The following is a 23300-nucleotide window of genomic DNA, read 5'->3' as shown; positions in this document are numbered from 1 at the left end:
CTCCTCCCCCCTTCTCCCTCCCATTCTTTTCTCTTAAAGCTGTTAAGCTACAAAAGCCCTACCTTGACTTCTCACAAAGCCGCATAGCTCAGGTGGAGTATAACTGTGGGAGGGCTGAGGTTTACAGAATATTAGTTCCCTTAAAGTTGGTGTCTGTGTACGTGAGGGTTATCTCACCTTCATCCACACTGAGGGGATTTGCAAATCATAGTCATTCTCCTCACAGGTGGGACATGACAAGAGGCGGAGGTATTTTTACAGCAGTGTCACTTGATTCAGTCCAGTGCAGAGTACTGTGAGTGGCTTTTTAGACTAAAACTTAGCTTTTGGACTAATTGTAGGGTTTTGCCTGACACACTGAGGGGAAGTTTTCTGCTTAAGGTGGAAAAAAATGATCCAGTGATACTCACTAAATCACCTGCTGACTTACTCCCTAAATCCTCTTTCTGCAGGAGTGAAATACGGCAAAGCACAAATTCACTGGCCCTGACTACTGATGTGCAGGAAGTGTCTTTTCCATCTACTGCTCCCCCAATGCTTGTGAGTTGTTTCCTGCTTTCCTGGTGAAAATGTCATTGAACCAGTAATGAATGGGAATTCAGAAAATTCTGTGACGCTTTTACCATCCCTTGGCTGTTTATTCAAGAAAGTGGATGCTGTTTTTCTCAGAAGAACTTTGTTTTATTTCTTCTTGTGCAAGAAGGAGTTAGAAATTGACTGTGTTTTGGGTGGTGTCCTTCCTAAAAGTGAAGGGGTCCTTAGCTCTCCTTGCAAACTAAATGTGTAGTTTCAGATATGTATCAGCTAGCACAGCAGCTTAACTGCCACAAAATGGAGATAGGCATTCCTTCTTCTTCTTCCCAATGCATTGTTCTGTGTCCTTCCTTGTGGCAGCTTTTATGCTTGCTGGTTAACTCTGCAAGACAGTTTAACTTGCTAACTTGGCTACTGTGGGCAGGGGGGTGTGTGTTGTCTGTTCAACATTTTCATTAGAGATCTGGGTAATGAGGCAGTGCACCCTCAGTAAGAAGTGTGACAAGCAAACAAGGCTTACAATACACTGGGCCGCACCAGGAGGAGGCACAGCTGGTGAGGCTGCACCTGAAGTGCTGTGTCCAGGTCTGGGCTCCCCAGAGATAGGGGAAGATACACGAGAGATGGGGAGGCACTGGAGAGAATGCAGCAAAGGACTACAGTGGTGGTTGGAGGGATTGGAGCAGCTCTTTTGTGAGGCAAGGCTGGGACAGCTGGTGGTGTTCATCCTGCAGAAGAAAAGGCTCAGGGTGGATCTCACCAATGCATATCAATATCTGAAAGGAGAGGGTTTAGAAGTTGGTGCCAGGCACCTTGCAGTGGTGCCAAGTGGCAGGACCAGAGGCACTGGGCACACACTAGAAGGCTGATGTAGAACACTAGAAGGCTCTGTATGAACATCAGAAAAACCTGACAATGACTGAGCACTGGCACAAGATACCCAGACAGGTTGTGGAGTCTCCATACTTGGAGATGGATGTTCAAAAGACATTTAGATGTAGTTCTGAACAGCCTGCTCTAGGTGACCCTGCCTGAACAGGGTGTTGTACCACATGACCTCTTGGAGGTCCCTTCCAACCTCAGCCATTCTGTGCTGCTGGAAGGCCTTTCTCTTCTTTGAATGCAAATACAAGAGAGACTTGAAATAGTCTCTGGTACCTTCCACTGCTTACCTCTGCATGACCTCATTGCTCTGAAGTCTGTATTGCTTATGATGGGGAAATATCAACAGCACATTTTCCAGAAGAATTTTGGGGAATGGAAGTAGTGAAGAACTTAGTGTTCCTTAATGGTCAAACTGAACATGCAAAAGTGATTAAGATATAAATGACAACATGAAATCTACTAGAAGACAAATGACAAGAAACAATAAAGCACAAAATCAAGGAAAAGGACAAATGGAAACTTGCACCTCTTCCTGAGAAGCTTTTTAAAAGACAGTTTTTCTCAGGTTGCCCCTCACAAACCCATGTGAGCAGAGCTGAACTTGAACTCAGTGTACTGGGTTTTTTCTGTTACTTCTCTTGTCAAGACTTGTCACTATTTGTTGGTGATCTCACAGATGTCAGAAAAGCAAAGGATTCTGCTTGTGCTCTGCTGAGAGATCAAAAGCTGTCCTGATCGCCATTTTTGTAAGCAGAAGAGCTTCAGGCGACTCATAGGAGATTTTTCCCTGCGTGCTGATGAAACTTTTGTTAATCTCAGAAATATTGATTGCTGACATGAGTGTGGTTTTGTGTGTTCTTCTTTATTTACAGTGAAGAATGCGAGACCTAAGGGCTCGGGCAACGAGCAGTCTGCTGCATTTTCCAGAGGTGACTATTCAGGCACTTGGGGAAGATGAGATAAGCCTGGATTCTGTGCTGTGTGGGAAGTTTTCTGGAGGTGAGCGTTTTCCTCTAGATCTGATCTTGCAGAAAGTGATTCTTGCCTGGTGATTGCCTGAAGCATAGGGTCATAGCGTCAACTGTGTCTGCTTGGTGCTGTTAAGATGCATCAGGTTCTGAGAGGATGAAAAGGATGTTTCAGGTGTTAGAAATGCTAATGTTAAATCATTAGTATAGTTAAACTTTAAAATGGCAACAGCCTGCACCAATCTTGTGCTATTAAAATAATGCCTTCATCATGCTGAGTCTGTTAGCCCTCCCCAGTTCTGAATTAAAGAAAAGATGGTTTTCAAAAAAGTAAGAGGGATCTTCTGGGCCATATTGATTTGTACGAGCTTGAGCTCCAGCATGTATGATATAACATCATATACAGCAATAGTTCCTCTACAGTGTTAGAGAGGCAGAAGCCCCTGCTTTCTGTTCAGAATAAAATCAGAAGGGAGAGGGTAGCACTGCTCATGGCTGCAGCCATATTTCCAAAGTATTAATGGGATGCAGATGGGCACCCAGTGAGAGCTGCTGAAAGTGGCAAAGCAGAGTAAGCAGATGACTTTTTAGGTGATCTGAAGGTAGAGCTGGGTGCCTATGCATATGTGTGGGCTTCTTTTTAGACCAGGTAGAATTTATATACATGAGTGTAGGGGCAGTAATTGGGTTAATACTTCTTTGAGCTTGAAGTAGTCCAGTGAAACAACATATGTAAGTCCTTTCTGTGATCAGCACATGTAAAAGTTTCCATTTACTTATGCAGTGTTGTTTTAAGCTCATTTCTTGCTGAGTCCAATTCCCTGGCCAAGGCAGTGAATTTAATAAAGTAGCAATGAAATGGTTTAGATTTGTTGCATTTGAAGTAGGATTTAAGACTTGTATTCCTGTGTGTATCTGGATGATTTCTAGCAAAGCCAAGATGAATATGGTATAAAGACTATAGATCAATATATCACTATGTCCTGAACAACCAGAATTCTTCATTGCGGGAATGACAAATGCAAATAATAGGGTTGTTAATTCTAAGATGTATTGCTTGAGGGTCTCAGTGGGTGATTTTAAATACTTGATGAGAATTAGGTAAATTGGTTTTCCTCTGCTAGGTCCATGTCTTGAAGGACAGGGGCAGTGACGGTGACTTTTCAGCTGTTCCAGTCTTCTGTTGGAGATTTGCTTTCATCAGCTTTCTTTCCTCTTCCAGGGAGAAAAGTCCTGGCCTGGTTGGCGTGTGGTCCTCAGCTCGAGGTAGTGAACTCTGTGACAGGAGAGCGGCTCTCTGCCTACCGTTTTGGTGGAGTAAATGAACAGCCCCCCATTGTCCGTGTGGTAAAGGAGTTTTCCTGGCAGAAGAGAACTGGACTGCTGGTTGGGTTGGAAGAAACAGAGAGAAGTGTGCTCTGTCTGTATGACCTTGCAATATCACGAGTGGTTAAAGCAGTTGTTCTTCCAGGAAGGGTATGTACTTTTTAATCAGAAAAACAAAGCTTTTAAGCTGTTAGGTGCTGCAAAACCATGTTTCAGGAAGAGCTTTGGAGGTGTTTTTCCTATCTTGCATCAACCATTATCTTTTGAGTTTAGTAAAAGTAAAACAAGTTTTCTTGTTTTATTGTAGAGCACATACCTACTTCATTTTCCTCTTCCACCAAAAAGGCATAGAAAACAATCTTTTTTATTTTTTGCCAGAGTGATAAATGAAAAACCACTACTCTTGAAAGTGTCTGTAATGTACATTTCTTAATGGTCAATTTCTCTCAGAAATGCTGTCTTTAAAATATCTCAAACTTCCATAGTTGTGCTGTAAAGGACTTAGGCACATTCCCATGAATTTCAAAGTAGCAAGCAGGTGACTTTAGAGCAGAGTATATTTTTATGCTGACTTAGGGTAGGAAAAAAGAGCCTGTAGTGCATTACCTGACAGATTGTTGAGAGATTGTCTTTCAATGTGCAGTCCTTGAATCTCGGCTTATTCAATAATCTATGTAGATGGGATACACAGCTGTAACGTTACTAATTTGATCTATTTTCTATACCATATAAACTCAAATGATTTAATCTCCTCTGGTCTCTTTGTCTAAATGTAAACAAGGTCAGCATTAAGAGAAGATGAAGGTTCACTATATTTTTATCATCTTAGAATCTGCAACAAAGAAAATACTCACTTCCTATTAAGCTTTCTGTAACATGATTTGGATTGACTTGCTAGAATCCAGGTGGAGTTTTGTTTGTAATGCTACAGAGTGATTACTGGTAGGAAGCATTTGTATTGTGGTAATTCCTGTAGGTATGAGTTTGGTTAGTACTCCACTGTGTTAGTTTGCCTATCACTTTCATAAATCATGGAGTTTAGAGGAAAAGGCAAGCTGTGTGCTGACATTAGCAAATAATCAAATAGTAAATTTTGTGAAAGACGACATAACTTTGCTAGGTTTCATTTCTTAAATCTAATTAAGTTGGATATTGGGAAAGTATAGCAGGAACCATGTCACATGCCAACCTATGAGCAGTGGGAGAACTAGATTTAGTTTTGTCTTTAAGTCCCTTACATATGACAAAGTTTTTTGTATATAACTGTTTTTCTGTGTTTTCTTCGAGTTAATTATTTCTAAGTAGGAAATGGAAATTCATAAGCTGTAGTAATAGAATGCACCAGTTAAGCGGAAGTTAATTCAGTTAAATAAATCTAGTAAATGGAAGGTAAGGGCATATTTTTGTACAGGGTGTTAGCTTGATTTGTTGGTGGTTTGTTTGTTTTTTTTTTTTTCTTTTTTCATAATATAATTGGAAAAATGCTTTGTCTTTGAGACCTTGTGTTTGATGTGCTAATTCTAGCTTCACTTGGGAGTGATTTCTATGTAGCTTGTCACACAGCTTAAATGTTACCTTGTTGTTTTCCTGTAGGTAACAGCTATAGAACCCATAACTAATGACAGAGGAGCCAGTGTGAGCACTTGGCACCTGCATCAGAGTCTGCGATGGCTCTTTGGAGTGGCAGTGGTGGCTACAGACGTTGGACATCTGCTTCTGGTTGACCTTTGTCTGGATGATTTGTCTTGCAGTCAGACTGAAATAGAAGCATCAGGTAAGCTTGAATTTTTTAAACTTTAATTTAAAAGTAAGGAAACTTTTATCTTTTAAATAACCCACTTGGAGGATTTTAGTTTGTGGACATTTATGACTGGTGATTACAGGCGGTGTTTTGACATGGTGTAGTCCTGAACTGATTAAAATTATAAGGAGTGGCTTAATACTCCTTCTAATGTTATAAACACCCTCCTTCCAGCTTGTATGTCACTATGATTCTTGCCTGTGAGATGCAGGAATTTTGCCATCTGAGTCAGTACAGCTGCCTAATAGGAAGTTGTATCAGAGGTGCTCTCTTTCTCTGGAATGTTCTCCTGCTCCTGTTAAATGACTTGAGGTGAAACTGGGGCTAGTTTTTGAAAATACATCTGACTTAGAATAATCATGCTTTTGGATGAATGAAATCTCCAGTTTGGGTACTCAGAGTGCATACACTGTTGTGGCTACTGTAAGAGTGGCTTCAAGATTTGACATCTCTTCAACTCACTCTTCAAGAGGCCCAGACTCCTGGTTTACAGAGTCAAGCAGAATCTGTCTGTGAGGGTTCTACTGGGTTTTGAAATGCATGTGAGAATTCCTGTCTGGTCAGGGAGTTCTGTTATTTGAAGATACCCACACAGAAATAGCAAAAGAAGTGTTGCATGAATGGGTAATAAGCAGGGAACAGTAGAGTTAAATTACATGTGCGGTCATGTCAGTGTTTAAAATGCAATTGCAATAGCATACCGCATCCATTTATTGTGTGGTTTTGTATGTGTAGATCTAGAAGTTGTCACCAGAATTCCTGCTGAAGTTCCACAAAGAAGAGAAACTGTGACCAGGGAAGGGAGACATCTCTGTTTTGAATTACAAACTCCATCAGGAACATCAGTATCAACGCTGTGCTACATAAGCAGAAGCAATCAGCTTGCTGTGGGTTTTTCTGATGGCTACCTGTCGCTATGGAATATGAAAACTTTGAAGAGGGAGTAAGTAGGACTTTACACTCTGCCATGCCTGGAGGTGAAGGGATCTCCTTTTTTTGCTTCAGGAAGTATGTTAGTGTAAAAAGAACTTTGACAGAGAAAATGGCAACAATGCCTGTGAAAGACAGTTTGTTTGCAACACTTGGAAATGAGAGTAAGGGACATGTGAATTTATAAGCAATAGAAGAATTAAGAGATTATCTTAAATCTACCAACGAACAACCTCACTTGAAATCATCTCATTTGTCCACTTTAGCAAATCTGCAGTGACGCATTGGAAACTCTTGGATGCATTAATAGGCAGGGGAGCAATAAATAGGTGGCAAGCATAGATTGTGAAGGTGCAGACAAGGTTCAGAAGTCTGGATGAAAGATACTTTCCATAGTCCAAGTAAAGAAAAGAGAAACTGCTTCTGTCTGGCACTGTTCTAAATAGGTTTAGAAGCTGTGCTGCATTTTTAGTTCAATACTGAAATAGGCTACACCAGCAGGAAGAGTCTTTTGCCTGGCAGCTGAAGTAATTGTTTCTGTTCCTGCTCTTCAGGTAGAGGAGGACATAAACCAAGGTTCTTGCATGGGATGGACAGTAATTTCCTCACCTCTTGACTGTTGCATACCAAGTAATTGCTTCCTTGTCTCACTAGTTTGTGCTGGAGGTGTGCCCTTCCGTCCTTGGGCATAAGGATGCTCAGAAAATGCTTCTACACTTGTACAAAGAGTTAAGGCCAGTAGGCTCACCTGTTCTCTTTTTCTTTTTTAAAACCTGCAGGCACCACTCTCAGCTTGAAGGAGGAAGGATTCCTGTCTATGCTGTTACTTTTCAAGAGCCTGAGAATGACCCTCGCAATTGTTGCTACTTGTGGGCTGTCCAATCTACACAAGAAAGGTGAGTAAGACCTTACTCTAAGCCACTGAATTATTACCTTTTTACATATTTATTAACATACAGTCGCTACACATGCATCAGTTAGAATCTCCTTAGCTGTGCGGGAGATCTGCTCAGGTGTGAGAGGTATTAAGCTTACAATGCAATTTTCACAGGGTTTAGCAGACGTGAACAGTTCCTAGTTCTCACCTTCAGAAAAGAAGGTAGAGCAACAGTGGCTGTATTATTGTGCTTGCATTCTGAAATGGTTTCCTTTGTTTCTTGATGACAGCTTCACATTTTGTTTGTATTTCCCTCCATGGTATCAAAACACCAGTCAAAGTAGTTGAGGCTGCAGATCTGGAAGACTAGGCATGCTGATATAGCAGCCTTCTGCCTCTGAGGGAGGTGACAGTACTGCTGATTGCCTTGACCCTGCTTCAGCATTCTCTGGAGCCTTTGTGAGCTGGTTGAGCTCACGTGGCAGAAAACGATCTGTGTTCAGGAGAGAAGTCAGTGTTTTCCTGCTGGGCTGGTGAATCAAATCAGGATGTGGAAGATGCAGTGTATGCAGGAGAGGGACTGGGGCTTTGGTGGGAAGTGAGAGGGAGAAAGCTCTCTCTCTCTCTCTCTCTCTCTCTCTCAGCATCACCAGGCTATGTGACCAGCTCAGCTGTTCACGGAGTTGCAGTCTTGTAAAGTTTGACTTTAAAGCAGTGTTGATCACAACTCTTCACTGTGAAGAACTGTTTCCAAGACATTTTGGTCCCTGTAATGTCTTAAAGCTTTCATATGGTATGGCTGGCATTTGCCACTGAAGCTCTTAGTGTCCACATTTCCTCCCATCTGTTTTAGTGGCTGCATGTGACCAATTGTCATGTTTTGGGAAATGGTGTGTTTCTTTTCAGCAAGAGCATGCTATTAAGAAAAATTCAGTCTAATGAAACAATAATGAGAACTATAGAGCAGCATTGTAATCAGATTTCATCATTTATACCTTTTTCAGTGAAGGTGATGTTGTGAGTTTACATCTGTTGCAGTTAGCATTTGGTGACAGAAAACGCCTGGCTTCAGGACAAGTCATGTACGAGGTAAGATATGCATGTGTGTGAAAAGATGAAAATAGCAGTTTTCTCTGGATGTGAATTAGTGAAGTTGGAGGGGCTGATATTAAACCATTGGAATTCAGAGCAGAGGAAAAAAGGAATCGTTTTCTGAGTCTTCTTGGGCCTGGCCGTTGTGTTTTTTGACAAGCCACAACAATTTTATAATGCAGCGTCATGTGTTCCAACTAGAGTCATCTGCAAAGAGCCCCAATAAATACAATTGTGCAAGAGGAAACAGCCTTTAGATATAAAATTGTTCTTAATTAAAACAGCAAATTAATGACGTGTAGCTGAAGAAGACAGGGCTTTGAATACCTTTGTGTAAGCAAACTTCAGACCCAGAGAAGCTTATTTCTGTCAGCTTTCTTAAAATATGGTCTTGCCTCTCCTGCAATCTCTTTATTCATTTGTGATCCCTGTTTAATATTTTTCTTTTGAATTCTGACAACTGGACTTCAATTGAAATGTACCTCAAGTGTTGATCCTGAAGCTTAGTGGCTGTAAAGAGAACTCCTACCTTTTGGCTATGTTACACTTAAAGCCAGGAAAATATAGAAATGCAGTAAAGAGTGGCATGATTTGTTCAGAAGGGTATACATTTTTTAGATCTGGCTCTGAAGATGATGTGTTAAAAATATGAGATATGTCTCAGATCTCTTAACAGATAATGTGTCTGTATACTGCATAAGTCTGTTCTGCAGTATGTTTACAACTCTTCCAAACTCTTTGAGGGGAAAATAATCTTAATTCAGAGCAAATCTTTCCTCCTATTTTAATACTTTCTCTTGCATATTCTTAATAGTTATGGGATGAAATAGAAATTATTTTTTTATCACAGTGCTCTTTTCTACAGGGACTATGTGTTACAATTTGAGCCCTAATTCTCATGCATGTCAAATGTAGTTTCTATTTGCTATCAGAGATAAAATCATGGGAAATACACACTATAATATGCATATTGTATTACATAGAGATAAATAGATATTATTTCCTATTAAGATATAATGTATGGCTTTATCTCAAAATTACTTTTTCTCTCTTCTATATTTCCCCAGGGTTTGGAATACTGTGATGAAAGGTACAGTTTAGACCTGAGAGGGCAGACCAGCAGTACTAAGTTACTCAGCTGTCAGACCGTGGAAAAATTTCGCAACCATGTTGACAGAGAGGGTAGTGTTAATGAAGGTTTGTTCTGATGTCTGTGTTTCCTTACTGTAAAGGAAAGGGTTTGGGATTCTAAGCAGTGAATGCTGTTTTGTACCCACAGTGTGCACATATTGATTATCTGTATGGACTAGGTTCTTAAGCGCATTAAAAAGGAAAACTTGGGTGCTAAATTTACATGAGACGTCAATCAGGGAAAAAATGTTTTATTTTACGATTGTTGACATGCTATAGCAATGTCTGCTAGGATCATCAGACAACAAGCAAAAATTATGTGAGATGTGCACAAATACCTGTATTTTTTCTGACCGTTTCTAATTAGCTTTTATTCAGAACCTGCTCAATTTAAGCTGTAGGAAATATGAGCTTCTGTTGGGTGTAGGCTGAAGCAAGTAGTGAAGCTGTCCTCTGAACCATGAAAAGAATTCATAACTTGAAAGCCAGTTTCAGCAGCTGACAAAACTGAAACAGCCAAGAAGTGCACAATGGAATACAATAAAGTGTGTGAGGATCCCCGAGCAGTAATGATGATGAATTCAATAGAGAGCAGAGAAACATTTTGCCAAACAAACTGCCTTCTGGTTCCTTACTCTGTTTGTGTACATGATACACACATTCTTTGTTTACACCTGGAGAATGCATTCTTCCCTGACAGGCTGTGCTGCTTGTTGAGGGAAGTGGAGAGAAACACTGTGAAAGTTTGAGGTTAAAATGTTTATTGCAATTTCTTCTTTCTTGGGTTTTGATCTTTTATTTATTTCTTTTGTGTGCTAACGATGTTCTTCGATTCTGAATATGCTGTAAAGAAGTTATTCTTAAAACTTGTAATTTGGTCAAATCTGAAAATTCAGAATGCCAACTGAGTGCTCCAAGTGCATACAATAATTATTTGTATGCTTTCTGAAAGTAACAACGTACGTGTTCCTAGCAGATTTTTTTGCTAAACTATTAATCCAGCCTTGATCAACTTGTAATGCATGGAAAATGGAATTATCTAAAAAGTGTGTATTTGGATTAGAACTATACCACTTGAAGAAGAAAAAGGGGCAGTATGACTGAAACCTATCACAGAGGTATTTGCTATTCCATACTTTTTTATTATTATTATTATTCTTAAGAAAGGTCATGCTTCATGAGTGATATAACAGAATTAAGCCCAAATAGAATGTGGTGTGTTAAAAATATCAGCTAACTCATCTACTCTACAAATAAGAAACAATGTCTTGTCTTTTACAGTAATATCTCCTGACACCAGTGTATCAATCTTCAGCTGGCAAGTGAATACCTATGGTCAGGCAAAATCATCTACGTATTTGGGTGTATTTGACATTAATCGCTGGTACCATGCTCAAATGCCAGATTCACTAAGGTAGATTTTTATGTAGTGCTCTTCAGTATGCCAACAAATAATTCATTAGAAAGTCAGTGTATCGCTTACACACTTGTTTCCTTTAAGGCCAGAAGAATTCCTTCATGATTGCCCCTACTTTGCCTTCTGGTCACTGGATTCTGTAATAAGCATGACTTCTCCAAACCTCATTTTGGATATTGTGGTACATGAGCGGAGTCTAAGTCGGGGAGTTCCTCCTTCTTATCCACCACCTGAGCAGTATTTTAATCCAAGCACCTATAATTTTGGTAGGTATTTCCCTGCTTTTGATAGTGATAAGCTGAAATAGAGGTCAGATGCCACTTACTGGTTCTTTTGTTTGTTGCTGGTGGCTCAAAAAGCAAAACAAACCAGAGAACACCAAACCCTCACCAACCCAATACCTAGCAGTACTCGATACCTTGGTAAGTTATGTTGTCCATACAAGGTATTGAATATTGTGCAACATCTCTGTCAGTCTGCTGAATTTTGGGGTTTGTTGCTTTTGTAATGTAGTCTGGGAAGTGGTGGTGGTCACCAATCGAAATGACTTTGAACTGAAGCTCCAAGCACAGCACCTTCATAGCACCAGGGATAAAATTAGTACAGGCAGTAATTACATACAAGAAAAAGCTCGTAAGTGATCTGATGAAGCAAATGGGTGCTCAGTTCTATCTTTCCAGGTACTGCAATTTAAAACATGTAAACAGCTCCTAACAGCAGGCTATCAAACATTCCTTGTTTCTGCAGATGGTACGTGCTTGCTGAAGTCTGGAGTTGTTCATATGACTTGCACCGGCTTCCAGAAGGAGGTGATCTTTTCCTGTATCTTTATTAAGATGTTCCTTTTGTAGGTTTTCCAGTGCACTGCTTTCAGGGCCAGAGATCACTTTATGCTCACCCTGCCCATCCACATCCATCATTGCAAATGTATCGTGCCATGGCAATGTTTTTGGTCCCCCTGTAAAACTACAATTGTCACCTGTTGAGGCACGAGCAGGCATTGAATGCCTGGAAAGGAGCACAGCATTGCTCGAGAAGCAAGAAAATGTTGTGGAAGTCAGAGCACATGGTTACCTTTTTATTATCCAGCTGCCAAAGTGCCTACATAGTCTTGAGATTGGGGTTTGATGCCTGAGTAGCTTGAAGTAGGAGGACAGAATGGAGAAAACGAAAAATGATTTAACTCCTTAAGAAGAAATCCATGTTTTGTCTCGCTGACTTGGCCAAATTATAGCTTCTGAGACACTGTACGGATTGTGACCAGTAATGGAATTAAAGTTTTGAATTAAGTGTCTGAAACTGAGTGAAGTTTGAGCTCACTAAATATTTCTAACCTAAGGAATTTTTTCCCAGAGTGTGATTTCAAGTTGTGTGGTAGTGTTAGCTAGCAATGAACATTGTGTGTTTGGGGAAAAGGGAAGCCCTGTGTCTTGACAGGTAACCTATTGCAAGGGCAGGATTTCTTTGTATAAACCGGAACTCTTGGTTTGCTGCTGTGTTTTAAGACTACTGAGGAATGCATGCTTATTCAGACTGGCAACCTAAAGCATGTTACTGGCACAAGCTTTCTGAGAGCTGCAGGGAACGTTTGCATTACTTCTCCTAGTGGTCACCCAGACCCTTAGTGATTGGATAATAATGCTGTCTTAACCTGGCTTTTCAGACCTTGAATTTTTTGAAGAAATCTGGCCCTTCAATAAGTGAAGTCATTCACGATAGCTACAATAGGTGTCTTGCCGCTGGCCTGCTGTCTCCAAGACTAGCGGATGTCCAACCCTCCAGTTTGAGCCAGGTAAGTGCATATGAGGGAACCATATATCCATTTTGTCTGGTAGGGCTGTAGGGGCTGCAAGACATCTGATTTTTGTGTTATGCACAAGTTGCATTGAAATGCAGGTGTTACCTTAGCCAACTAGTATTCTTGGTTACGAACTGCTATTAACTTCGTACTGGTATTCTCATACTCAGATGACTGAGTTTGAGAACAGCCCCGTACACCTGTCTTTAGAGACCCATCTATTAATTCTGTGTGACACGAATGCAGAACGAATTATGAAGTCAAAGTTAGTCATGTGCTACCTGGAGAATCTTTCTCTTAGAATAACTTTTGAATGTGTTTATAAAACCCCAAACTAACAAAAAGCAAAATTTGATGAAGGATCATTTCACTGTGAAGGAATATCAAAACAGCAGCTGAGAAAAGCTGCAGCTTAATCTTGCAAGTCTGTGCATACCTGTGCATAGACATCCTTGGGATGGATTCCTACTCAAGGATCACCACTACAGGATTATATTGTGTTTAAACTGCCTAAAATTTAAACATAGTAGAATTCAAATGTTTCGCGTATGTCATTTTAGAAAATGACAACTGTTTTAGGTACCAGAACCACTTCATGTCTTCATAGTGTGGAAAGCCGCTTGACCTTTGCTTGATTCTCTCCACACAAACACTCCCTGGTTGTATTTGTTCAGTCCCCTTCATGCTTTTGTGATGCACAATATGTACAAAGGGTATTAGCAGAGGATATTACTGAGAAGAGTTTATTGCATCTCAGTGTGTTAAGACTGCGATGCAGAGGCATGCAAAAAGATTAGAATTAGCATAAATAGGAATGTCAGGAAAACTGTGTCGTGTTCCTCAGGTCAAGAATCAGTCCTTCCTGTGTGTGGAATGAGGCAAAAGAATGTGACATTATTAGCACATGTACTAATAGACTTTGTGGTGTCTGAATGAGTGTAGGGGTGGAAACCCTCTTGATGGTTCAGGTACTGAAAGTGTATAAGATTCTCATTTTACGTTGCCTGTTATGTTTAGGAAGAGCAGTTACAAGCGGTATTGTCAGCTGCTGTCCGCACAGGTTCTTTAGAGCTTCTGACTGGATGCATTAAACACTGGACATCTGAAGGTAATACTTCCTACGTTGCCTTTATGATAGATTTTTGGGCTTGTTTTTTTTTTTTTGGCCTGGGATTGTGGATTTATTTCTGGTTTGTTTTCTTTTTTTTTTCAGAGCAGCCAAATTCTGCTGCTAATTTACGGTTTGTTCTTGAGTGGACGTGGAACAAAGTGATCTATGCAAAACATGAATTTGACCAAATTGGTGAGTAGCAGTGTAGTCATTGTGCACAGAGAAAGTCATTGTTTCTCCTTGAGCTTCTTCAGTCAATGTAATGGTTTGACATTTCTTCTTCTTGAAAAGGTGTTCCGCTGTTTGATGGCTCTTGCAACTTCATTGACCCACAGACGTTACAGTCTCTTCAGCACTGCCAGTCGCTTCTGAGCAACCTTAGCACAATCTTAAACTGTTTTCTAAGAGAAGCACAGGAGCTTACAGAGAAAGGTTTGTAAGAGTCTTACAAAATCTTTTGGTATGTTTTATTACGATTTAGAATTAGGCTTGGGTTGTAATTGTGGAAACATGAGCTTTTACTGCTTTTGATGATTGGAAGACTGTCCAAGTCATCTGGCAGGAAAGCATTAAATCTGAGAAGTGTGGTCTACCTCTTAGTATACATTAATGCAAGGGAAATAATTTGTTGTGGTCTTCAGGTCAGGGGATATGGGTGGCTGCATTCAGCAAGAAGCCAAATTGCATGCAGATTACTAAAAACAATGATGGAAGCATAAATGTGTAACTTGTAATGTAGGTTACTTGAGTTTCTATTGCTTTTTATGTTACAAATTCTTCTTGGCAGAGTGAGGAAAAATAAAATATCCCTTTGCTATCATAGAAATCTCTGCTACATGAAAAAGAGGTGCCTCATTCAAGAATATGTTTAATAGTTCAGGCTGTTTATTAACCTTATTTTTTGTTTTATCTTTAGTGAATCTGTTGCTTCATAGTTGTTGTTTTTGCTTTGGTTGTTGTTGTGGGGTTTTCTTCAAACGCAAATGTGAAACAGACTGAAAAATGACAAGACGTTTTTATACTTTCTATTGGTCTGATGAAGGAAGTTTTGTCAGAGTGAAAGGACTTTCATAGCAAAAATCATGTCATGCCTTTTTGCAGGTTATGCAGAGTTGAGAAATAAGCAGGTGGTAACCAGCCTCCTTTCTTTGTATGCACAAGTGGTTATCTGGTTCTGTCGATCCAATCTCCTCCCAGAGGGTTTAGGTAAGTATCAAGTGCAGTAATGTGTGTAACAAAGAGGGTGTGCTCTAAGTAATTCCTGTCACAACATTCTTAGTCATGCTTGTGCTTGTGTCTCTTAGCAAAGGCCGAAGAAGGACTGGCGACTTTAAGAGTTGTAGGCTGCTTCTTGATGCTTAGTTTGTATCATCTCGTGTATTTCAAGTCAAAAATTTTAGCTTTAAAATGTTATACTATTTCTTTAACTTGCTTTTTCTTTATTGCCTGTAGACAATGATATGTGTTTGTCTAGACCTTTCTACAATTTTCTTCTGATTCAGAGATACTATACTGGCCATCGACAGAAACTTGGGTGTTTATCACGGTAAGGCTTATGGGAAATCTCTAGTACACTTCCACTGCAAATTCAGAAGTGGAAGTGAATGGCTCTTTGTAGCAACAGCTTTATTTGCTAAGCTCAGTGCAGTGGCCAACAATGCTCTGGACTTCAGTGATATTTGTGTTCTGTTGATCACAGAGGTTACTTTCTTGTGTTAAATGTTTTTGTATAGGTCTGCTTAGAACTATTTGTTGGTATTGTCCACTCTTGTAGCGCACTTAGTGCGTCGGCTAATCTGTACAACTTGTCATTGCTGAAAAGGGCCACGTGTTTAGGATAGGATCAGTCACCTACAGTTCAGCAAAGCACAGCTTTCGCAGAGCAGTTGGACAGTGAAGAAAGCGTGGTTCTGGTTTTAAATAAATAAGATCTTTTCTCTTGTTGACTGGTAATAGAAGGTAATAATTGTTCTGGCCTAAGCCTCCAACTCACAAGGACATTTGTGTAATTTAGTAAAATTAGTGTCCATCACATGTAGCTGGCACACCTAGCACTCTACTGGCTGTTGGATAAAATTCACTTCCACATGTAAACTCTCTTTTGTGGACTGGCTTGCGTCTTGCTTGTTCCTTACAAGCATACAAACTGTGGTGTGCTCTTGCTGCTTTTTATCATCAGGAAAGGACAGGGTAAGTCACAGTCAGCAGAAGACTGGGATGGACTTTTGAAGAATGTTCACCCGTGCCTAATTGCAGTGGTGTGTGTAGAGAAACATAAAAGATGCTGTTAAGATGCTGCTAAAATTTCGTGTTTGCTCAGCTTTATGACAGTCACTTGAATTTCAGTAACCAAAGTGAGATGCTGAGAACCAAATCTGAAACTTCCTTTATGTTGTTTCCCACCTCTGTGTTGGAACATTTCAATTTAAGGCATTGGATTTGGTATAAGGAACAGTCCTGGTACTTTAGTACTGGTATGTTTCCTCTGTTAGACAGGATGAGCATGGTTATTTCTGGCACTTTAAAAACTTAGTTTTCCTTGGGTAATACAAGTAACACAACAAAAAAGAAAACCTGAAAACTAAAAGGTCATCACAACTTTTCCCTTAAGAGAGCTTTTAGGATTACTGCTTTGTACTCCTTTAATAACTCAGTATGATCTAACAAATGTTTTTCATCTGAGTTGGAAATGTCTTTCATGTGCCTTTCAAGCCATATTGAGGCCTGTGTATGTTACTTTCTTGACTTATGGGTGTTTTTGCTTTGTGTTGACTGAAGGAAATTCTTACACCTAGTGGCTGGAGCCTAGGTGCAAATCCTTGCTACCTTTTGTTGCAGAGGAAAATGGGATTCTGACTGCTTGATGATTGATGGAATGGTTTGCCAGTTAGGAGACCAAGTGGAGAAGCTGTGGCGGAGAGATGAAGGGGGAACTGGGAAATACCCACCGGCTAGTTTACACGTAGGTGTTGTGTTCACTGAAAACAGCAGCAACAACAACAACCCCCCCCCCAAAAGCCAGTGATTTCTGAAAGACAGGAGCTTTTTCAGAACTTGCAACTTTCCCTTTCAGGCCCTGCTGGATCTCTATTTGCTAGAAAGCATTGAAGAGAGCTACAAACACGCGATTGTATCCTTTCTAGTAATTCTCATTGCACCTTCAGTACATGCACATTCGTGTCTTTTCTGCCATGGGAAAGCAGGCTTACTAAGAAATATTAAAGACAAAACTCTGCCTTGGTTTTTCTCAAAATGGAACCCAGTTTTGGTTTTGCTGAAGCACCTTTATCTCTGGCAAATGGCTCCTAGCTGGAATGGTGCACAAAACTGTGCTGCTTCAGAGCAAAAGTTTCCCTACCAGTGGTCTACCAGTACCTGAATTTTGCCCAGACCATCCTCTTTACAGGGTGAGCTGACAACTGAAATTTTAAATATCTGAAGTGGTTCTTTTGCAATACCTTGCAGAAATCCAAGGGTTTTCCTTTTGGGTTGTTCATTTAGGATGTAATTTTGTGGTTACAACCAGAGTATCTTCAGGTGATAATGGCTTAAACTGGTAAGATGAAAACATTTCACTTTTCTGCTTCCCAGCACTTCCGAGTTCTTCATTTGTTTTAGGTTTGTTTGTTTTTTTTTTTTTCCTAAACGCAGTGTGTTGGGTCTAGCAAATTCATTTCCCTTAATTAGATACTTGATGTCAGACAATTTACTTGCTGCTAGACATCATGCATTCATTTCCGAATAAAGCAGAGACTTCAATTGACTCCTTCCCAACGGCCTTTGGTATCCCTTGGGGTCTTGTGAAGCTTATTCAAGGTTACTGGCTTCTAGATCACAACGATTATGAAGTAAGTATGGTAGAGATTTGATACCAAAACATGAGAATTCATTTTGTAATATTGCTGCAACATCTTCATCAGTAAATTGTGATTTGAAATCAGTTTTAACTACTTTGTCAGGAAATGGATTAACACAAAGAAGACATGAGTTTTCATAATGCTTGATGATGGTATTTGACTTTTCAAAGCCCTTCTTTAGGTCATTCTCAGCAGCCAGTTGAGCGCTTCCTCAGAAACAATGGTTTAGGTACTGTAGACGGGAGCACTGTGATTCTAGCAGCACGCTTTGAGACATAAGGATGCAGACGTGACTTTTCAACCTAATTCATGTCCTTTCTGATGCTTAAGGTTGTTCTTCCTGATGTGAATAAAATCTGTCAGTCTGACAGAATAATGTATTATTTTGTAACGTGTTTACAAGGAGTGCTGTTTGTATACGGATTAACCTAGACAAGTGTGAATTACTCCTCTTACAACATTCGCTTTGTTCTGTGTGACGAAATGATTTTTCAGAAACTTTTGAATATCTTTGTTGCACGTGTGGCTGTATGTATCATAACAAACCTGATCTCTGCCGTCTGCAGAATTCCCTGGCCCTGCTCTTTCATCCAGCTACGATCAAAACTGTGTCCTGGCAACACAGGAGAATTATTCAAGCCCTCATGAGCCAAGGAGAGCACAGACGAGCCCTCAGATACTTGCAGATGATGAAGCCATCGACGTCAAGCAGTAGTGAAGTTAGACTTTTCCTCACCGTGTTGTTGTCCAACAGGTAAAAAAGCCCGCCCCTCCATTCTGGCACTCCAGTATTGTGAAAGGTGCAGAACAAGTGGCACAAATCACCAGCCCCTACATTTCCTTTAAGCTCTGAGTACAGCAGTTTGGGTCAGTTTTTGGTTATGCTATTAGTATTCCATGGCATCTCAGCCAAATGAATTACTGGTATTCCTTTATATCTCAACAAAATGAACTGCAGGTGCATGGTGGAGGCCTGGGGTCTGTTGCACCAACACACGACTAAGTTAAATACGGAAGAGCTGTTAAAGCACATGTATGAGCTCTGCCAGGAGATGGGACTAATGGAAGACTTGCTGAAGCTGCCTTTCACAGACTCTGAACAAGTAAGTGTGGACAAGGAAAAAACCTTAATTGGAAAGAGAAGAGGCAGAAGCAGAGCAGATTTTTACAATGTGTTCTTTCCCACAGGAGTGTCTGGAGAAGTTTCTGCAGACCAGCGCTGCTGTTCAGAATCATGAATTTCTTCTAGTCCACCATTTGCAGCGTTCCAATTATATTCCAGCACTGCAGTTGAACCAGTCAATGAAGGCTCTTCTTGTGGTAAGCTCAAGATTTGTGTGGGGTGTGCACATTTCTGTTCGGTGTTACTGGTTTTGATAGTACTCAATGAAAATCCTGGTTTTTTTTCATCAATCAGTTGTGCAGGTACATACGTTTCGTATTGTTCAGATTATCGAAAGTTTGTTGTAACACTAATTTCTGTGGAATAAAGCATATGTTGTGTGTCATTTCTTGTACCTTTCACACAACTTTGTTTTTCTAGCTGAGAGCAGTCTGGATGCCCATGTACAGGTAAAATTGGCGTGGTGTTTTTATTTCCTCAAGTTATACCATGTCTGTAGAGGAAACTTATTCAGTAATAAATATCACAGATAATGCTGTGCAATAGAAGCATAAAATAGTTAGGGTTGGAAAGGACCTTAAGATCATCTAGTTCCAACCCCCCTGCCATGGGCAGGGAAACCTCACACTAAACCATGTCACCCAAGGCTTCATCCAACCTGTTCTTGAACACTGCCAGGGATGGAGTATTCACCACCTCCCTGGGGAAGCCATTCCAGTACCTCACCACTCTATCAGTAAAGAATTTCTTCCTTATATCCAGTCTAAACCTTTGCTGTTTAAGTTTCAACCCATTACCCCTTGTCCTATCACTACAGTCCCTAATGAATAGTCCCTCCCAAGCATCCCTGTAGGCCCCCTTCAGATACTGGAAGGCTGCTATGAGGTCTCCATGCAGCCTTCTCTTCTCCAGGCTGAACAGCCCCAAATTTCTCAGCCTGTAATTAGTTAACATTTTGATTTATGCTTTTCATTTGTCAGGGTGATCATGATCCTTGCGTGAGAGAGAGAGCAGTTGCCAGAAATTCTATATTGGAACAGTATGGCAAGATCCTTCCTAGAGTTCAAAGGAAACTGGCTGCAGAGGGAGCTAAGCCTCACCATCTGCCTTCATCAGTCTCAAGAGAAGGTAATTTTGCAGGGCAAAAAGGGCAGGTTACTGGACAAGTAACCATCACTTTGATTCCACAAGGATAGACTTTTTTCCCTCTCGCTTTACAGTTGCAAGACCAAAGCCATTATCAACAGTAGCAAGACAACATAATGCAGGACGTGTGCATACAAGAGCAACTTTCATCAGTAACGTGTTGTCCAAAACTGGAGAAGTGTGGGCAGGAAACGAGCAGAAAACCAGTTTCCCACAATATGATAGGTAAGCAGCCTTTTAATAACGTTTCATCTTGAGCTACATATTTGGAAAGAGAGAGAAACCCATGTTAATTATGTTAGTGTTCTGGAGGGAAAGTGACCTGAAGAAAGCTTTGTCTGGGGTTTTGCACATATACTATACAGCATTTAAGAAATCAGTACCATTATCAGTAATATTTGGAGGGAAGAGATTTTCTGCTATAATCAACTGTATGCAAATACATAAATTTACATTATGTTCAATGTGTTTACAGAATTTAGGAGAGCTGAAACCAAAACTATGATTCATAGAATCATAGAATAGTTAGGGTTGGAAAGGACCTCAAGATCATCTAGTTCCAGCCCCCCTGCCATGGGCAGGGACACCTCACACTAAACCGTATCACCCAAGGCTTCATCCAACCTTGCCTTGAATACTGCCAGGGATGGAGTATTCACTACCTCCCTCGGCAACCCATTCCAGTGCCTCACTACACTAACAGTAAAGAATTTCTTCCTTAGATCCAATCTAAACTTCCCCTGTTTAAGTTTGAACCCATTACCCCTTGTCCTATCACTATAGTCCCTCATGAAGAGTTCCTCCCGAGCATCCTTATAGGCCCCCTTCAGATATGGGAAGGCTGCTATGAGGTCTCCATGCAGCCTTCTCTTCTCCAGGCTGAACAGTCCCAACTTTCTCAGCCTGTCTTCATACGGGAGGTGCTCCAGGCCCTTGATCATTCTCGTGGCCCTCCTCTGGACTTGTTCTAACAGTTCCATGTCCTTTCTATGTTGAGGACACCAGAACTGTGTGCAGTACTCCAAGTGAGGTCTCACAAGAGCAGAGTAGAGGGGCAGGATCACCTCCTTTGACCTGCTGGTCAAGCTCCTTTTGATGCAGCCCAGGATACAGTTGGCTTCCTGGGCTGTGAGTACACACTGAAGCCGGCTCGCATTTGTTTTCTCATCAACCAACGCCCCCAAGCCCTTCTTCGCAGGGCTGCTCTGAATCTCTTCTCTGCCCAGCCTGTAGCTGTGCCTGGGATTGCTCTGACCCACGTGTAGGACCTTGCATTTGTCATGGTTAAACTTCTTATGGCTGGCATCAGCCCACCTCACAAGCGTGTCAAGGTCCCTCTGAATGGCATTCCTTCCCTCTAGCGTACCAACCAAACCACACAGCTTGGTGTCATCAGCAAACTTGCTGAGGGCACACTCAATCCCACTGTCCATGTCACCGACAAAAATGTTAAGACCAATCCCAACACTGATCGCTGAGGGACACCACTCATTATTGGTCTCCATCTGGACACTGAGCCATTGACCACAACTCTGCATGTGGCCATCCAGCCAGTTCTTTATCCACTGAGTGGTCCACCTGTCAAACTGATCTCTCCAAGGATGTCATGTGGGACAGTGTCAAACACTTTGCACAAGTAGCCCTTAAGCTGTTTGTGTATGGCTCTTTTTAGAGTGGATTGTGTGATCAAATTGTAATCTTTGACCATTTCCAGCCCAGTTTTTGTTGTGTTTACTTAAAAATAGGCAGAATGCCCAAGAGCAGAAAGGGTTGGTAGTTGTCTGTTCATTACCCTACAGAAGGTATGTTCAAATAAACCTGAATTCTGGTATGTCTGCACTGCAGGGGAATGAAAATCAGTTACATTTTCCTTTCAGTTCTAGCCCTAGAGCTACAGAAGCACCAGCACCTCCTCCTCCTGCTGCAGAGTTGCCCGATGCATTTGGTGGGACACCAGTTACAAAATTCGCACAGAAACATTCCAGGTATAGTAGATCTACAGAACAGGTGTTTCAAGAAGGGGCTCCTACTCATAAATATATATATATATGTGTGTGTATGTATGTGTGCGTATTCCATCTTTGCAAAGTGTTCTGTTTGCATTGAGTTTTGTATCTGCTAAAGAAGAGGTCACCTGAGGGGGACACAATGAAAAGTGGAGACTTTAAAGTGATCCCATCATTGACGGGTAATTTTCCTGTGACACAAGCATTACGTCATTTGTGCAACTTAAAATTGGGTTATTCTTGCCTCAGAGGCAGAGGTTTAGGACATTAAGTACAAATGGTAAAGAAGTGATTGTTTTTGTTAACAATCAGTTAACAAAATTTTAATATTTTGTAAATTCAGTGAGAGGTTTTGTTGGGTATCATCTCAGATTTCTTGAACACAATTTTGTCATGCATTTGTTTATGTTCCTGTTTGAAATTGTGCCTCTTAACAGATTGCTGGATTTGGTGGTTCGTCCTGTTCCTTCATGTTCTGCAGAGCAGGGTGGAGGCTGGCAATCACCATGTAGAGATTCTACTTCTTTCATGGTGTCCAGCCCAGTGAATTCAAATCTGCACGGTTCCGCCTTACAGAAGTTCTTAAGAGCATCAGAACTGAATTTGCTAGAGACTCCTCTGGTGGTTAAGGTTTGTGTTCTAAAAGACCAGTAACAACCAACCAAGACAAAAGCCCGTAAACTGTGTTCAAAATGAACCCCCCAAAGTATGAACACAAACACTGTTGGATTCAAGTTGTGGAATCTTCACAGCATGCATGTGGTTATTGTACATGCAGTACTTTTGGAAGCAGTATGTTGGGAACAGTCTTGAATGGGGAAACTTTAGTTCTGAGTTAGTTGCAGTATGCAGGATGTCCCATAGGTTTGTGAAATCCACTTGCTTTCATTTCATGGATCCAAGTTAAAATTGGACTTTTCAGTATACTTAGATCCTTAAAGGTGCAATTTCTGGCTTAACCATCTCATCATTTAAGTGCTCGATAGTTCTCTATAATTTGATGTACAAGCAAGATGCATATGCTTCAGTTTCCTAATCCAGTTCAGTGAATGACAGCTGAGTGATTGGAGACATTGTGGTCAAGGCTCAAAGCTCAGAAGACATACCTGAAACATCACCTTACAATGAACTACATCCATAAGGTAAGGTAATCTTCAGTACAGCTACCATACTAGAGAGCAACAGTTTGCATGTGATTTGCCCAATAATAAAGATGCTGAGTATCATGGATCTTAGGGAGATGGAGAGCTTTTTGTATCTCAGAGTAACTTCCAGAAGCTTTACTGGCACAAAAGAAA

General features: G+C 40.8%; 1 protein-coding gene across 1 annotated transcript; it reads left to right on the top strand.

Annotated features, from left to right (window-relative positions):
* Positions 1-417: 417 nt before the first annotated feature.
* On the top strand, positions 418-23286 carry LOC101876448 (protein ELYS-like). Its single transcript, XM_034060493.1, has 27 exons — positions 418-540; positions 2292-2418; positions 3610-3863; positions 5307-5487; positions 6250-6457; positions 7224-7340; positions 8326-8410; positions 9481-9610; positions 10826-10958; positions 11046-11227; positions 11709-11770; positions 12625-12753; positions 13777-13867; positions 13973-14062; positions 14162-14302; positions 14972-15076; positions 15323-15416; positions 16709-16832; positions 16944-17000; positions 17572-17718; positions 18294-18481; positions 18686-18830; positions 18916-19047; positions 19831-19978; positions 20071-20221; positions 21874-21981; positions 22440-23286. The coding sequence occupies exons 2-27, from the start codon at positions 2298-2300 to the stop codon at positions 22654-22656; spliced, it is 3540 nt and encodes a 1179-aa protein (XP_033916384.1). The 5' UTR covers positions 418-540; positions 2292-2297; the 3' UTR covers positions 22657-23286.
* The last annotated feature ends 14 nt before the right edge of the window (positions 23287-23300 follow it).

The sequence above is a fragment of the Melopsittacus undulatus genome, chromosome 3 (genome assembly GCF_012275295.1).
Source record: "Melopsittacus undulatus isolate bMelUnd1 chromosome 3, bMelUnd1.mat.Z, whole genome shotgun sequence".
NCBI classification, from domain to species: domain Eukaryota; kingdom Metazoa; phylum Chordata; class Aves; order Psittaciformes; family Psittaculidae; genus Melopsittacus; species Melopsittacus undulatus.
This window is presented reverse-complemented; position numbering and strand designations above follow the sequence as displayed.